The sequence below is a fragment of the Euprymna scolopes genome, chromosome 19 (assembly GCF_053919585.1).
Source record: "Euprymna scolopes isolate OS-2025 chromosome 19, ASM5391958v1, whole genome shotgun sequence".
NCBI lineage: Eukaryota > Metazoa > Mollusca > Cephalopoda > Sepiida > Sepiolidae > Euprymna > Euprymna scolopes.
The window spans coordinates 150,235,286-150,254,261 of NC_136500.1; the positions used below are offsets into that span (position 1 = coordinate 150,235,286).

At 31.2% G+C, this 18,976-nt stretch overlaps 1 protein-coding gene across 1 annotated transcript in view; it reads right to left on the bottom strand.

Annotated features, from left to right (window-relative positions):
• Nucleotides 1-222: 222 nt before the first annotated feature.
• Nucleotides 223-18,976, bottom strand: part of LOC145240054 (transaldolase-like) — a 49,862-nt gene continuing 31,108 nt past the window's right edge. The window contains exons 6-9 of the mRNA XM_080103676.1: nucleotides 18,333-18,447; nucleotides 13,710-13,839; nucleotides 5,223-5,290; nucleotides 223-441 (exon numbers count right to left, since the gene is read on the bottom strand). Coding sequence (XP_079959802.1) covers nucleotides 284-441; nucleotides 5,223-5,290; nucleotides 13,710-13,839; nucleotides 18,333-18,447 — 471 coding nt within the window. The 3' untranslated portion in view covers nucleotides 223-283. The remainder of the gene's footprint in view (nucleotides 442-5,222; nucleotides 5,291-13,709; nucleotides 13,840-18,332; nucleotides 18,448-18,976) is intronic.

Here is an 18,976-nt window from a genome sequence, read left to right on the forward strand (position 1 = left end):
AAAATATTAATTTTAATCATGCAGGTTAAGGATTAGGATTAGGTTAGATAGAAGTTTGTAATTTTTTAAAAATTTTTTGTTTATCATAATTTTCTTGTAGCAGTTTAACGTTTCACGAGTGACTGCTTCCAGTTATTCCCATCAGCGAATGAGCACACACAAGAAACTTTGTGGAAACTGTTGGTAAATGCAGAAGTAGCAAAAAATAAAAATAAATATTGATTTATTTTTTTCGATTTCATTCTTTGGCTTTTATTCAAACTTTGATAGAACTCAGCAAAAATTACATTTTGGCTTGCAAGATTTTCTCTAACTTAACTGCATCAGCAGAGAAACGTCGGATTCCATCAGCAAGTTTTTCCGTTGCCATCTCGTCCTCGTTCATCATAAAGCGAAACGTCTTTTCATCAACAGTTACTCGCTCAATATCCATTTCTTCAGCTGCAAGAATAAAATTGAAGAAAATGAAAAGTAAATGTTTGAGAGATAACACCACTAACGACCCCTGACGGAAATATGGGTCAACAAGGGCAGTACATGCAAACCATCAAATATTTTATCAATCAAGTACTTTTTTTTTTTTTTTCTCGTTAGTAGCGTTATCTCTCAAATAAGATGGCGTCTGGCTAAAGCTTCGATAAAACGTCCGATAATATTTGATTTTCTTAAATAAAAAAAAAACTACTTCATCGATTTATATGATTTTTGGAATATGACATCTTCATGCAGTGACAAGTACGTATATTATAAAAAATTTTTTCAGATTTTTATTGTAAAAAGATTACTTGTGGACCATTTATAGACTTGCACCTTCATTTTTTTTTATATATATTAGTATAAATAGTAACCGTATTGTATCTACATTTTCTTATTGGAGAAGTTCTATTTTCCACTGGAGAGCCATGTATTTTACAACTGTCCTGTTTTTAAATCTCCGAAACAGCTACATGGTAAGCAGCTGATGATCTCCTTTTTCTATTTAAAAATTTTAGTTAAGGTTTTCTTTGTTTCATCTTTATATACTTGAATTCTGCTTTATAGTTGTAGACTTTTGAGAAGTCTGCTTATGCAAGTGCTAAGTCTTTTTTATTTAACAGTTTTAGTTAAATTTTTTTTTTCACCTGTATATAGTTGAATTCTTTTTTGTAATTGTAGACATCTTAGGATCGGGTTATGCAAGTGCTAAGTCTTTTTTATTTAACAGTTTTAGTTAAATTTTTTTTTTCACCTGTATATAGTTGAATTCTTTTTTGTAATTGTAGACATCTTAGGATCGGGTTATGCAAGTGCTAAGTCTTTTTTATTTAACAGTTTTAGTTAAATTTTTTTTTTCACCTGTATATAGTTGAATTCTTTTTTGTAATTGTAGACATCTTAGGATCGGGTTATGAAAGTGCTAAGTCTGCGATAGGTTACCCGCCTACCTCCTCAGAATTTAAATTGCATTCTTTATTTTTATATTTTTTTTTTACTCAAAGGCTGTTTTGCTGTATCACAGCTCCTCACATGTATGCATAAATAATAACGGCACTACATACATGTATTTCATGTAGATTATTATTTTTAAAGCAATGAAAGGAGATTTCATTTCCAAACAAAATCGTGGCATTTTGAGAGTTTTGATTTTTAAAATATGACTATTTTAATCACCTTGAAATGGTCAGTGGGTATTACTAGTTTATATTGTGACGACAGCCACCTATATAAATAAAATAGATGTATGTCTGTCTGTGTATGTAAATATCTAACCAATAAACTTCTTTTTTTTTTTACATGGGGATCACCACTTATCAAGGCCCATAAGCCACTTGGGGATAAGGGTTATTTTGTGTACAATAATCAGTGGAATAATATTGTAGTAATAGTTGGTATTGGAGATTTCATAAAGCGTCTTACTTAAGGGGGCGATTTATCAGGAATTTGTTTATGTTGGACTTGAAGATGTCCAAGTTGTAGTCAGGTGGGAAACAGGCAAACGGAAGAGAATTCCACAGGCGTGCACTTCTCAGAAAAAAGCTATGTTCATGGAATCTACGTTTTGATTTAGGGTCAGATAAAGAGTGGGGGAAATAACTGACAGTGGTTTTAGCTAGACGGGTGTTTATCATGAAGGATTGGCGAGGGGGGACCAGTGATTGGAGCTCGGACGAGCACTTGCCATGGAAATAATGATAAAACAAAGACAGGCTCGCAACGTCTCTTCTGTGGGAGAGAGGTTGCAGGGAAGAGAAGAGAGCATCCCCCACTAAGCCACAAAGTCTATTTTGTACTTTGTCAAGGCAGAATAGGCTGTTTTTTGAAGCTCCACCTCAGATGTGGCAACAGTATTCCATCTTTGGACGTACTTGGCTTTTATAGAGATAGTGAATTGCATCAGTAGTGAGATATCTTCTGGAGCGGTAGAAGGATCCTACCATTTTCCCAGTGGCCCGGGCAACAGACTTTATATACGTGTTCCATTTCAGATCAGGAGTAAAGGTCAAACCCAGGAGCTTGTCAAAACATGAAGCCTCCCCAAGACGAGAGCCATCCATTTCAATTGATGCTATAACTTTTAAACTACTGATCACATAACACTGAAATTAATAGGAAATAGTAACCATACAACAAAGATGGTTTATAACAAGTAAATTCTTTGTTTGGATGGATGACGCATGCAGACATATCGGCAAGTTGAAATGCAAAATGTTCATTTCAACTCACCAATATTTTTATTAATTTGCACGTGCGTCAACCAATCATAGCTAAAAATGGTTTAATTTTATAACTTTCTTATCTGTTGGGTTAGAGAACACAGCTGGAGTGCTAAATATTTTGGTTCCGATTCAAAGTTTTTTTTTTTTTAATTTCTTTTAAACAGACCATTTTCTTTACTTTTAAACAATACACATAAGTTTTTAAATTTTTTAACATTATAAACGTTTCCTTTACTTACAAACAATACGGACAGAATTTTTTTTTTTTATATTTTTACTTTTATACATCAATCTTTTTATAATTTTAAACAGGAAATCATATGCTGACAACAAATACTGCATTTTAATAGTCTGCAAATAAGTAGTTTTTTTTTATAATGAAGCAATATAATTTTCTTTATGATTATTTTCTAAAAAAAAGAAAAGAAAAAAAAGAAAAGAAAAAAAGAAAAGAAAAAGAAAAAAAAGAAAAGAAAAAAATGAAAAGAAAAAGAAAAAAAAGAAAAGAAAAAAATGAAAAGAAAAAAAAGAAAAGAAAAAAAAGAAAAGAAAAAAAAGAAAAGAAAAAAAGAAAAGAAAAAAAGAAAAGAAAAAAGAGAAAAAAAAAGAAAAAAAGAAAAGAAAAAAGAGAAAAAAAAAGAAAAAAAGAAAAAAAAAGAAAAAAGAAAAAAAAGAAAAAGAGAAAAAAGAGAAAGAAAAAAAAGAAAAAAGAAAAGAAAAAAAAGAAAAAAAAGAGAAAAAGAAAAAAAGAGAAAAAGAAAAAAGGAAAAAGAAAGAAAAAAAGGAAAAAAAAGAAAAAAGAAAAAAAAAAAGAAAAAGAAAGAAAGAAAAAATACCATGGGAGTAATCTATATGCATAAGTACAAAATTATTTCATAGAAAATACAGTTGCGAAATTATTTAAAAAAAAAAAATTTCTTTTGGTTTACCTACTTTATTTGTGACCTATTTGTGTTTTAAGAACAAAAATATTTTATAGAAAATGCAATTGCAAAATTATTAAAAACAAAACAAAAAAAAAACATTACCGTTTACCTACGTTATTAGTGACATACTTGCATTTTAAACAGGAATATCGCATTTAAATTGTCCGCAAATATGTAGTTTTTGGAATATTAACAATATAATTTTTTAATGACTTTTTTAAAGCACAAAATTATTTTAAAGAAAATACAGTTGCAAAATTTAAGAAAAAAAAATCATTTTGGTTTACCTATATATTTGTGACCTATTTGCGTTTTAAAAAGACTCATATTTAATAGAAGTTTTCGAGCAAGTTAGTTACCCACACTACTTTTTTGGATTTTGTTTTATTTTGATTTATGACAGGACGTTCCCTTTCTCCTTTTTTTTCTTTCTCCAGACTGCTGCACACGCTCCAACTAAAAGGGGACCTTTGAGGTCAACATGGGTATCTTGCTTGATGTAAACATAAGTTTTTTTTCTACATTTTGACACGAACAATTTGTCTATATTATAAATGCTTCACAAACTTTATAGAGGTAAAATTTAATCACGTTAATATTGAACATGTAATTATGTGATTATTAAATTTTATGGTGAAAGCACAGATTACTTACAAAACACCCTCCTCTAACATGTTAAGAATGGCTTTCAAAATAATATTTCAGCACGTTAACAAAATACATAAGTACCCAACATTTACATTTTTTTTCCTACAGACACTGCACGCACAAAATTACAAGGTTGGTTCATAGTATTTGTGCAGCGATTATCAAGGTTAAATTTAGGAGATATTTTGACAAACCCCACCATAAAATGGGGTATCTATTCTGAAAACCGTTCTTAACAGGAGTAGGTTTTTTTTTGGGGGGGGGGGGGTTGATGTCCATTCCGAAAGCCATTCTTACCATGAGAATGTTGGGAGTGTCTATTCCAAAAGCCGTTCTTAACATGAGGGGTTTGGGGGTGGAGCAAAAAATTACAAGGTTGGTTCATAGTATTTGTGCAGCGATTATCAAGGTTAAATTTAGGACAGATATTTTGACAAACCCCACCACAAAATGGGGTATCTATTCTGAAAACCGTTCTTAACAGGAGTAGGTTGGGGGGAGGGGTTGATGTCCATTCCGAAAGCCATTCTTACCATGAGAATGTTGGGAGTGTCTATTCCAAAAGCTGTTCTTAACATGAGGGGTTTGGGGGTGGAGCAATACCAACAACAGCCGTACTTAAACTTTTTACGAGGGTGGGGGGGTGGGGGTGAATGCTTCCATCGGACAACGCCAGTTAACGAGTCCTGCTAGTTTTAAATAAAATACAATTCAAAGAAAAAGTAGTACTAGTACACTTATTGATCCGTACTGAAATAATAACATTTAAAAAGCCATTCTTAACATGGGGAGGGTAGGATGTTTTGTACCTATTCTGTACAATTGAATAAAAAAAACATAGAAAACTTTAATTAAACTTGGAAATACAATTAAAAAAATAGCGCGGATCAGTAAGTGCATTAGCACCAAAAAAGTTTCAAAATAAGGATTAAAAAAAAAAAAAACAACTTACCTTTGCTTGAAGACAATTGAGTTTGTAGGGGCGTGTTCATTTTGCTTAATTCTTCAAGTAATTTGGGACTGAGAAAAGAAAAAAAATTATCAACTATAATACAAATTTTATAAATTTCAAGCGCAAATGAAGACCCCATAATATTATTGGCATGTGTAAATTAAAATTTATTTATAATATATATATATATATATATATATATATATATATATATAATATTATTGGCATGTGTAAAGTAAAATTTATTTAAAAGCTATACATTGACACATATATTTATTTTTTTCAATACATTTAAAAACGCATAGTTACAAAAAACATTTCTTCTGGCTCCTTGGCCTAGTTAAGATCAAGTGTAGTATCAATTCTGCAAAACATTGTAACGAGAAGCTTTTATGTAATTATCTCCCTTGAAGTAATACAAAATATGCTTATAAATATAATGTTCTGCTAAATAATTTAAAATAAACTTATTAGAAAAGTAGATCTGTTGTGTATACATTGCTGATCTAGTAATATCTATAATATAAAGCTGTGTGTGTGTGGTCACGAATAGGCTCCTATATGGTTGACTATTTTAAAAAACTGATTATATATAATGATAGATGTATCGAGACACAGGAATGGGTATGTTTGATCTGGCAGAACGGGGGTTCATTAAAATTGTGGGGTCTGCGTTCGCGCCTGGTCCACAAAGTATCGAAATAAAAAATTTTAAAAATAAAAAAAACGTTTACAAGTGTTTTTGATATAGATGTACATAAGAATACTTTGATAAGTATGTTTTAACTTAAATAGGGATGGTATAATAAAATATTGGGATCTGCATTCGCGCCTGGCCTCCATAGAATGGAAATAGGCACAAACTTTAATATAGACTTTTCATATCTATCTGCGTAAGTATACTTTGATAATTATGTTTCAGTTTGAAGAAATATGGTATAATAAAATTATGGGGTGTTCATTCGCACCTGACCTCCATAGAATGGAAATATGTCACAAAGTTTAACAAGGTTTTTTAATATAGATCCACAGAATATTGTGATAAGTGTTTCAGTGTGAACAGGTATGGTATAATAAATTATGGGGTTTATCTATTTTATTTTTAATTTCATCATATTTTGCTTTGGTTTTGATAACCCCAAATTCGAAGTTATCTCTTTACAACCCTTCCTTTTCATAACCTATCATATTTTCATAAATCAAAGTCTATTTTCTGTAGGCTATTCTTGAACCCAGTCAACGACGGGTACTTTTGCTAGTATATGTTTCCTCAGAACCAAAGGTTCTGAAGAATAAATAATGTTCTTTTCTATAATTCGTCATTTATCTGATGGAGATAACTCCATTTTACAAAGAGATTTGTCCATTTTTCATACATGCTAAAACCAATTCTTCTGTCTTTTTATCTATTTTTTTCTGAAAGAGAACTTTTTGGTTTTTGAGGTATCCATAGATAAAAAATCCGAAATTGGATTTTTTGTGAATGAAATGCACGGTAAAAATGCGGCGCCTTAATTTCTATATAAATAAAATGAACTCATTTTTTCCCCCGTCGGATTTTGACCTTAATAGGATTAAAAATCAAGATATTTCATGCAAATATAATATGCACAAACGGCACAACAATATCTGAGGTGTGTTATAGGCTTATTATTTCTCAAATTCCTCGATAATCTTAGATTTCTATACTTTTTCTGCTGAGAAGTCACGGCCAAAATCGGTTAAGATCAATGGAAGTGGTAAAATATTTTCTCTCTAATAAATTCCTCCTCCCCCTGCCACCACTTAACACCATTTGGGGATCGTTCACAAGGAACAGTTGAGAAGAGAACACCGGTTTGGCTTCGTAGTTCTTTCATGTGAAGTTATTTAAAATCACTAAACTAAGCTGCAGTGCTTTGTGGCATAGTGGTTAGCATGCTGGACAATTCACATTATATTTTCACGTTCGTGCCGACCTACCGTAGTCGTTTTTTTTTTTTTTTTTTTTTTTTTTTCCTAAACAACTGGAATGGACTTTTCTTGGTGGCCGAACTGTTAACGTTGCAGATGTTTTATTTTTTTTGTTTTTTTTTCACACTTTATTTTCCTACTTTTACTCATGACTTCGGGTTTGATCCTTCCTACTTACCTACCATAACATTTTTTAAAACTCCCCCCCCCCCGTCCCGGAAACAAACACTCGGGCAACGCCGGGTACCCCCGCTAGTTTATTATAAGCTTCATCCAGTAATCAAACAACAGTTACATTAAACCACACTAATGGAACTGTAAAAATCAAGATCAGAAGAGGAATCTTCCAAGGGGGATAACCCATTGCCTTTACTCTTTAGCTTGGTAAAAGATCCTTTAAGCAAGCTACTCATTAAAAGCTAGAGTGGCTACAATCTGAGCCAAGGCCACCAACAAAACCCGAACAAAAGAATCAACTATCTCGTCTTCATGGACGACCTCAATCTATACCAGCTCAGATTCTGACTTAAATCGACTCTTGCTGGTCATATATAACTTTTCCAGAGATAATGGAATGAAGTTTGGGTTGGATAAAAGGTGCCAAATGCGCCATTAGAGTTGGGAAGAAGGTTCGAACTAAAACATACATCTTGATGAAGATACTGACATCAAGACATTAAGAAGAACAAGTAAAATACAAATACCTTGGCATAGATGGAAACAATTCAACATGTCAAGATGAGAGAAAACAATTAGCAGTGAATATATATATATCATATAAGGAAAATCAGTAAAGCAGAAATTACAACCAAAAACAAAGTAACTGCTATTAACCAACTAGCCATGACTGGAGCAACATATGTTTGGCATTGTTGACTGATCACAAAGAGCCTGGCCAATATACCTGGTGAACTAAGTGCAAGAGAAGTTCAAACAATTGCACTTAAAAGGACGGTCAGAACCTTAAAAAGATTTCTCAGTGGTTAGTTAGCGGGTGAATGTTTGGCATCTGGTAGGATGCTCCATCCCCAGCTTCAACAAACCAATTAATAAAAAACTGTACGGAATAACAGAAACCAGTGTCGGCCTAGGCTATATCTGGCCAGAGGAATAGAAAGTATAAGCCTCTCAGAAATTGATTAACAGTATCATGCCACTACTGTGAGCACCGGGCAATATATGATGAGCTCCTAAAATCAAAACCTCCAAATGGTCCATCAACATAACAAAGCAAGAGCCAGCAGATCAACCTCCATCATGAAACGGGCCAAACGTTTTGGACAAATGAGAAAATCAGAAAACAAATCTTCTACTGAAAAAGTGTCATCAAAAATACACCAAGATTTTCCATTGCACCCCCCCCCAAAATAGAAAAACGAGCCAACAGTGTGCCAAATATTTTTCTAGATGAATTCACCTAGGACTATATAGCTAATTCACCTAGGACTATATAGCTAATTCAACTAGGACTATATAGCTAATTCAACTAGGACTATATAGCTAATTCAACTAGGACTATATAGCTAATTCAACTAGGACTATATAGCTAATTCACCTAGGACTATATAGCTAATTCACCTAGGACTATATAGCTAATTCACCTAGGACTATATAGCTAATTCAACTAGGACTATATAGCTAATTCAACTAGGACTATATAGCTAATTCAACTAGGACTATATAGCTAATTCAACTAGGACTATATAGCTAATTCAACTAGGACTATATAGCTAATTCAACTAGGACTATATAGCTAATTCAACTAGGACTATATAGCTAATTCAACTAGGACTATATAGCTAATTCAACTAGGACTATATAGCTAATTCACCTAGGACTATATAGCTAATTCACCTAGGACTATATAGCTAATTACCCTAGGACTATATAGCTAATTCACCTAGGACTATATAGCTAATTAACCTAGGACTATATAGCTAATTCACCTAGGACTATTTAGCTAATTCACCTAGGACTATATATCTAATTCACCTAGGACTATATAGCTAATTCACCTAGGACTATATAGCTAATTCACCTAGGACTATATAGCTAATTCACCTAGGACTATATAGCTAATTCACCTAGGACTATATAGCTAATTCACCTAGGACTATGTAGATAATTCGCCTAGGACTATGTAGATAATTCGCCTAGGACTATGTAGATAATTCGCCTAGGACTATGTAGATAATTCGCCTAGGACTATGTAGATAATTCGCCTAGGACTATGTAGATAATTCGCCTAGGACTATGTAGATAATTCGCTTAGGACTATGTAGATAATTCGCCTAGGACTATGTAGATAATTCGCCTAGGACTATGTAGATAATTCGCCTAGGACTATGTAGATAATTCGCCTAGGACTATGTAGATAATTCGCCTAGGACTATGTAGATAATTCGCCTCGGACTTTGTAGATAATTCGCCTAGGACTATGTAGATAATTCACCTAGGACTATATAGATAATTCACCTAGGACTATATAGATAATTCACCTAGGACTATATAGATAATTCACCTAGGACTATATAGATAAGGAAAACTCTATAGACTGGCTAAAAAGGTGCTCGTTCCACTATGATCAGGATAGGATTATGAGTAATGCTTTTAAGAAAATGAGTGGTCTCAGCAAAGACAACAAGTGCACAGAAGTAGAGAGTGTGAGCCGCCTGACATTCAGCTATAAAGGTTCTGCGTAGAGATGGCTACTATACAATACGACACAATGGAGTGTGTAAATATACAGTAGAACCCTGGGATTCACCATTAAAAAATTAGTAACAAAATACACATGTATATAATCAAATAACATTATAAATAACACTGTAGGGCGGGGCAAATACTGTAATAGGCACCGGAAAAACATTAAATTCCACATCGTAACCTGAAAAAAAAAAAAAATCCTAGTATCCCGGGGTTATACTGTATTCACTGGACGATATGTAGAAAGTGTAATAATTAATGCAGCAACTTTATAAAAAAAGAAGTGTCATACCAAAATTAGAAAGAGGTGTTGAACAGGTAGAACTATCGTTGATACGGCGTCATGTGGATCGCCACATCACAGAACGATTCATGGAACGAGACGTTAAGGGAAGATTGATACGAGTTTGTTGAAGGGGTGAAAGAGAAGATCAGATAAAAGTCTCTGATTCTCAAGAAGATGGATCGGTAGAGTTCTTGAGGAGGTAACGAGATAGAAATAAATGTTGGTTAAAATTATAGCAAAATAAAAAAAACTCTCCCCCCAACTTCTAAGGATGAGAAATAATGGGGCGACTTTGACCTTAGAAAACCATGGTAACTGAATAAAACCCATTTGTCAAGAAATGGGACTTGCATCTGTTGTTGTCATGTCTTAATAGAGCTTTTGTTTCAAATTCGATGAATAGCGGGACACAAACGACTCGGGGACATGGCCAAGGGGCACGAGAGCAGGACATAAAAGGTACATTTGGTTAAGTTTTTATAACCCCCCCCCACACACACACAATGGTTGAGGTGCCGTAATTGTGAACATTGATGCAACACAATGTTCGAAAAAGTGATCTATAATTGTAGAAGGATATTGAAAAGAATGTAAAAAAAAAAAAAAAAAAAAAAAAAAAGTAAAACGGCAAAATTTGATCAACGAATTGGTTGATAAATACATTACAAATCAAAAATCCATAATATTGACATGAATAAATCCAAACAGATCAGAATACACAAAAAAGCATCTTGCCATAAAATGGAACTTCTATTGGTAAGATAATGTGATATGTAAAATGGTTCATTTGTCTTAAAATAACGCCATATATATATATATATATATATATATATATATATATATAAGTCACGTGTCAGTGGATAATTATATTTAAAATTTTTTTAAAACAAATTATGTTTTTTTTTTCTTTTTTATTACCGTTTTATCGGTTTGGTTACATATGTTTCGGATGTTGGACTATGTTTACGATCCAATAGCCTCGTCAGACCTTACAGAGATGGTTGTTAGTATTAGGAAGCTTCCTAATACTAACAACCATATTTGTTCTGCAATAGTATTGAGCACTCTCTTCAGGTTTTTACTAATTACCAGTTTTAAAATTTTCTATCCTGTACTTTAAAGAACCTCAAAATCTATTAAACTGTAGGTGGGAAATAGCAAACAACTGTATTCACAAAATAAAACTTACTCTAGGATAGCGATACAAAATAGCTTTAAAACTAACAATAACAATAGAAAACAAACAAATAAATAAATTAAATAAACATGAATATACATAAACGATCACACACATGTATATATATATATATATATATATATATATATGTGTGTGTGTATATACATAGGTATATTTATATGTATAAAAAAAAAAAAAAAAAAAGGAGAACGTCTACCTAAAACCACTAACCTAGTTCTAAAACAGATCCTTTGTTTGATAAAATGCATGCCCATTGGCTGATAGGAAGGGGCGCGGTGGATACTAGAAAGCTGATTGGCCAATTAGAAATCCTCAACATATATAAAAACAAGAAGCAACCACAAAATTCGCGCATAAGCCTGACGAATCCTATAGTTGGATGAAACGCAGAATATTCAGTGTAGCTTAATCGCCATATATATTTTATAAATTACTATATATATATATATATATATATATATATATATATATATATATATATAGATATGTTTTTATTATTTCAACCTCAGGGATTTTTAATTAAATCATTACAAGTTATTTCAACAGACAGGACAATAAAATCATCCTGCTGATCTTAATAAGATGATTTTGACGAGATCGTCAGGATAATTTAATTGTCTGTCTATGAAAATAACTTGTAATGATTTTAGTAAAAATCCCCAAGGTTAAAATAACATATTTAGCTCTATTAACGTATGGAGCACATTTTTTTTTCCATATTTTTACCAAATATACCTCCTAATATATATATATATATATATATATAATTATAAAACTCTGAACCATCCAAGCATCCTTGTTTGCTTATATCCTTTCTTTAATGATCGGGGGATTCCATCTTTTTAAAAATGGATGACAGATGAATTTATCTATAAACACACAAATATATGCGTATGGGCGTGACTCAGAGGTTAAGGAATGAGGGTGGATAGTTGTATGTTTTGGTTTTAATTCTACCTGATGCAACCCAAGTGATATATACTTTTTTTTTTTTAGTTTGGATCTCATTACTATTTATTAGGTTCAATATGATAATCAATAGAGAATGGTCTCTATAATAAATACTTAATCTGCATGAATTAAAATATATTTAAGCACATCTTATGACTGGGCAACGCTGAACAGCTTGCTAGTATATATATATATATATATGTGTGTGTGTGTGTGTGTGTGTGATGGGACGATTCCAATATTTTCCCCCCTGATTCCGGTACAATTATTGATTCTGCTCTACATTTCTGATTCCAATACAATTACAAATTCTGATTCTTTAAAATTTCTAAATATATAATTAAAAAAAATTTTTTTTTTTACTTTGATTACTGCAAAACCCATATAATATGTGCATATATTTTTGCGAATGTAAAAATTTTTTTGTTTTGAGCTGAGATATGTTTATCTGAATTTAAAAAGTTTAAAACCTCAAGAACTTTCTTGTCAACCTAATAAAATAATAAAAAACAAATAAAAATTTTTTGTTTTGAGCTGAGATATGTTTATCTGAATTTAAAAAGTTTAAAACCTCAAGAACTTTCTTGTCAACCTAATAAAATAATAAAAAACAAATAAAATTTTTTTGTTTTGAGCTGAGATATGTTTATCTGAATTTAAAAAGTTTAAAACCTCAAGAACTTTCTTGTCAACCTAATAAAATAATAAAAAACAAATAAAAATTTTTTGTTTTGAGCTGAGATATGTTTATCTGAATTTAAAAAGTTTAAAACCTCAAGAACTTTCTTGTCAACCTAATAAAATAATAAAAAAACAAATAAAAATTTTTTTGTTTGAGCTGAGATATGTTTATCTGAATTTAAAAAGTTTAAAACCTCAAGAACTTTCTTGTCAACCGAATAAAATAAAAAACAAATAAAAATTTTTTGTTTTGAGCTGAGATATGTTTATCTGAATTTAAAAAGTTTTAAACCTCAAGAACTTTCTTGTCAACCTAATAAAATAATAAAAAAACAAATAAAAATTTTTTTGTTTGAGCTGAGATATGTTTATCTGAATTTAAAAAGTTTAAAACCTCAAGAACTTTCTTGTCAACCGAATAAAATAATAAAAAACAAAAAAAAAATTTTTTAGACTATAATCCATTCACAACTGGATTCCAGATTCTTCCTTTTAGACCTTACTGATTGCAATTTCATTGACAAGTTTTTTTTGTTTTTTTTATGTTATATTGAAAATGTCTTTAATTAACAAATTTTTTTTTCAAATTTATGCTAATCGGTGATACATTTTTTACTAATGTTTATCCCCTTATTGAAAGAACCTAACTGCATTTTAGAAAGTATATTTTTATTTAGGCAAACATTAAATACATTCAACATTAATAACTTACCTTATTGTCAGCAAATCACATCCAACAAGGCCAGTGATTTCCCCAGTATTTCTAAATGAGGCACCCATTACGACTGTTTTGTAGCCAAACTTCTTGTAATAATTGTAGATTTGAGTGACACTCTTGACACCTAAAAAGATAAAAAAAGCAAAATTTAGTTATTTAATAGTTAATAGGAATGACAGGGATTATATCCATTGATTAGATTAACATATATATATATATATAACACTATTATATAAATGGAAATTTGTGTGTGTGTGTGTGTGCGCGTGAGTTTATTCCCTATGAACTCTGAAATGGCTGGACCAATTTTGAAAAATTAGTTCTGGCAGTGTTCTTAGATAGGTTTTGTATTGGAATGTCTTTGATAAGTATCGATAATCAAAAAAATCTGATGAAAGAACAAATAGGTGATTTTGATGGGGTTTTTTTTATGTTATACAACGTAACATTTAGTCCATATGCCACGACTTTCTCTTAGTGATCATCAGGAGCTCATTAATCTCCACCTTTCTGATTCATCCAATCAAGAAATCGGCCGCAGATTGAAATGCGATGAGAAAAAGGTACAAAAGACTGTGCAAAAGCACCAAAACATCGACAGTGTCCGTGATGCCCTTAAATCTGGTTGTACTAGAGTTACTTCTGACAGGGAAGACAATGCTATCAAGATCCACAGCCTAAGAAACAGATTTGAAACGGCTCCCCAAATCCAACAACAGTGCAATCTTCTTAAAAAGTGCTCTCTTTCTACTGTCAAGAACAAATTAAAGGAATTTAAATTGCGAGGATATGTTGCAAGACGCAAGCCAATGATTTCTGGAAAGCGCCGTCTGGACTTCGTCAGATGAAATGAAGATCATGACTCCATATTGGTCAAAAGTACTTTTTAGCGATGAAAGCAAGTTCAATAGGCTAGGCAGTGATGGTAGGCAGTACGTCCGTCAGAGGAAAGACAAAGAATTTAATCCTAAGTGCTCAGTTTCAACGCTGCAAGGTGGTGAAGGTTCAGTTTTGGTGTGGGGCATTATTAGTACCAATGGTCCAGGGCCTATAGTTTGCTTGCAAGGTCGAATTAATTCTACCAAGTACATTAATATGTTGACTGAGCATTTTCTACCTTACTTTGGTCGGAATTTGGATGATAATCCCATCTTCATGCACAAAATCAATCAATGAATCTATTTTGCCCTTAACTCATCAGAAGAAATAGCAACTGTCAATCAATCAAAAGGAAACAAAGTGCGGTTTGACATGATTAAAATCCAAGAATTGTTGTAAATGCCTTATAATATGTTTCCATTATGTCATTCTGAATTTCCTCTTGTGTCTATTATAGTGTGGTGTCATCAGAAAATATATATATTTTGCTGAGGACACCACACTATAATAGACACAAGAGGAAAATGAATGTGCACATTATTAAAAAAAAACAATCTTTACTTGGTAGTGGAATGAAGTTGTAAGTAGACGGTAATGTTTAATGACCCTAAAATGAATTGGAACACATTGAGGACATTGCCAAGACTGCTGCAAAGAATGTGGGGTCCCTCTACCATGCTAGATAATTACTCCCACCAAAGAGTATCCCATTTCTTTACCAAGCCACAATTCACCCATGCATAGAGTATTGCCGCCACATCCAGGCTGGTGCATCTACCACTAGCCTTTCGCTCTTAGACAAAAAAAGGAGTCTCAAATCTAATCGGTCTCACACTCTCGATCAAACTCTAACCTTTATTCTATCGTTACGATATTGCATCCCTGCATCTGTTTTACAAGTATTTTAATGGAATGTAGCCCCCTCAACGTGCATACTTATGACTAACCCGACAAGCAGAAAAAAAAAAAAAACACCCCTTTTACTGTTGAGATCTGTGGATGTCAGGAAGCCAGCTACTCTAGTTTTTTCTTCCTTAGACTTTGGAATTCCCTCCCTGTTTCCTGACTATTAACTAGCGGAAATTTAAATATGATGCGAACAGACATCTCACTGCTCAACTCTTCATAGTGCCTGTTAGACATGATATCAAATAGTCACCCTTTATATTCCAAGTGGCAATATGTCTTGTTTGTGATAAAAAAGAAAAAGAAAAAAAGAAAAGAAAATAAAGAAAAAAAAGAAAAAAAGAAAAAAGAAAAAAAGAAAAAAGAAAAAAAGAAAAAAGAAAAAAAGAAAAGAAAAAAAGAAAAAAAGAAAAAAGAAAAAAGAAAAGAAAAAGAAAAAAGAAAAGAAAGAAAAAAGAAAAGAAAGAAAAAAGAAAAAAAAAGGAAAAGAAAAAAGAAAATAAAGAAAAAAAGAAAAGAAAAAAGAAAAGAAAAAAGAAAAGAAAAGAACCCCCCTGAAAATACGGCATTTTGATTTTACTGTTAATATAAGAATTGGGCTCATCTTTGGCATTTATTCATTTACATATTAAAAAAAAAATGTTAACGAACAAGTGGAAAAGGTGAAATAACCACTAAATCAACATATTTAATTAAAAATTATATGTATTTGAAGTATTAAAGAGATTCTCTCTTATAGCTCCCTTATGGGAGCTATAAGAGAGGAACATAGATTCAGGAGCACTTTTCAAATTAATACGAATGTTAGGCTAATCTTACCCAGGAAAAGCTGCATGTTAAAAATTACAGATTTACCAAAACTGATTTTAATTGTTAATTTACTTGTACTTACTCCCAATCAATACCGAGTACATCCTACTGCAAAAATTCATCATAAAATGTAAAAAGAATAAAAACATTTAACCCAGTTCTCATATTGAAACTGATGCTGGCATATGTATTAGGTTGAGAAGAAAGTTCTTGTGGAATTCTTAATTTTCATTTCAAATGATGTATTTTCAAATAAGTTTTTGTTATTGTTGTGGTGGCATCCACTCATTTACATATGTGGATAATATTACACATAAATAACAAGACTCGGTTAGTCTGAGTGTGTGTTAACCAGAAGCCACTGAAGGCCGAGCCGAGAGCAGATATGTTCTCCAGCCAAGACTCTCTTACTTGACAACCATTATGTAAATATACTTTTCCTAATACACTTCTTATTGATCTACCTTTGTTTGTTGAGTCTTCATTTGTATTGCTTTATACGTTATTTGGTTCAACCTGCACACCTAACAGTTGGCGACAAAGATGAACGTCAAACATAACAGTTATAACCCTTACTTTATAAATCATTTTAAAGAGCATTTTTTGCTCTATCGAATCATTTAAATTACAATCGTTTTAAAACAATATCTTTCTTTTCAGAATGTTGAATACAAAATAGAAAAAAAAGAACATTCGCACAATTTTCCTTTTTAATTCAAGCTAGTCCGAAAAACTGCTGAAACAGCTTGCAATATCAATGAAGCGTTTGACTCCAGAACCACTATTGAACGTTTAGCACCATGGTAGTTTCAGAAATTTAGTGGCGACGACAAGATTCTTAAAAAGATGATGAGCATAATGGTCAGCCATTGGATATTGATTTAAGAGAGCATTCTAAGTGGGGAGTTGTGCAGTGATATGTTTGTTCACATTACATTTCAATTTCTGGATGTTGGTACCATCAGAGGAAACAGATCAGAGAGGGAATTCCATATGCAAACAGTTCAAGGAAAGAAAATTTTCTGGCATTTGGGGACCTCTACAGTGAAAGGGTAGGACTTTGCTACAGTAAAGGTTTATCACAAACATAAATGTATAAAAAAAAAATGTGAAAATGAAAAAAAAACACAAAACCATAAGAAACATCAGTTAACTTATATTTTGTCAGAGTAGAATGGAGATGCTATTCTTTGATAATTTTTATGCAAGAGAGAATTCAAGAGAAATACAAAAGGATTGAGAGCCACGAGAATGGATGAGGAGCAGAAAAAGTTGGATAGATTTTCTTCAGGAATTTTAAAATGGATGAAAAAACATTAACAAAAAAAAAAAAAGGAAAAAGAGAAAATGAAAAAATGAAAGAAAAAATGAAAAAAAATAAAATGAAAAAAAATAAAATGAAAAAAAAATAAAATGAAAAAAAAAATAAAATGAAAAAAAAAATAAAATGAAAAAAAAAATAAAATGAAAAAAAAAATAAAATGAAAAAAAATAAAATGAAAAAAAATAAAATGAAAAAAAATAAAATGAAAAAAAATAAAATGAAAAAAAATAAAATGAAAAAAAATAAAATGAAAAAAAATAAAATGAAAAAAAGACAAAAAGAAATGAAAAAAGAAAAAGTGAAAGAGGAAAAAATGAAAAAAAATGAAAAAGAAAAAATTAAAAAGAAAAAGTACAATGAAAATGAAAAAAAAAAAATGAAAAAAAAGAAAAAATGAAAAAGAAATGAAAGAAAAAATGAAAAAAATGAAAATGAATAAAAAATAAAAGAAAATGAAAAAGAAAAATTTAAAAAAAGTAAGTAAAATGAAAAACGAAAAAGTAAAATGAAAAACGAAAAAGTAAAATGAAAAACGAAAAAGTAAAATGAAAAACGAAAAAGTAAAATGAAAAACGAAAAAGTAAAATGAAAAACGAAAAAGTAAAAAGGAAAAAAGAAAAGAAAAAAAAGAAAACAAGTAAAGGAAAAATGAAAAGAAAAAAAGGAAAGAAAATAGAAGAAAAGAAAACGGGTTATACCTGGATCTTCCAATGGCTCAAAGCTTTTCTGATCAGTGTTTTTTACAAACCAATCAAAGATGCGACCAACAAAAGGTGAAATTAAGGTTACTTTAGCTTCCGCACAAGCTATGGCCTGTGGATGAGAGAGTGAAAAAAAAAAACAAACTTACAAATAGAATACAGTGAAATTTTGTTTCTGAATTTTTGAGATAAGGATTGATAATTCATATTCTTTGGACTACTGCTCTCATCTTGAGTGTTATATAATCAACACTAATAGTAATTGACAAAATAAATTTAACAGTTCCAAATTTTTTAGATAAAGATTTATTATTTGGATTCTTTGGACTACTGTTCTCATCTTGAGTGCTATTTGCACAACGTTTCAGTCTGTGTAAACTTCAGCCTTCTTCAGGTGTATCTTGTTTAACTGAGGAATATGTAATAAGTTGTGCGTTTATATAAACATGCATATATATATATATATATATATATATATTTATATGGAAACATGTTTATGGAAACATATGCTTATTCATTTCACTCTTTATTTTTGCAAAAATCGTTTGTGCAAAATTTTCAAAAAATCCAAGGCGTGGTTATTGAGAATAATGCAAACAAATGAACGGATGAACAATTTGGGTGAAATTTTACCCTTATAC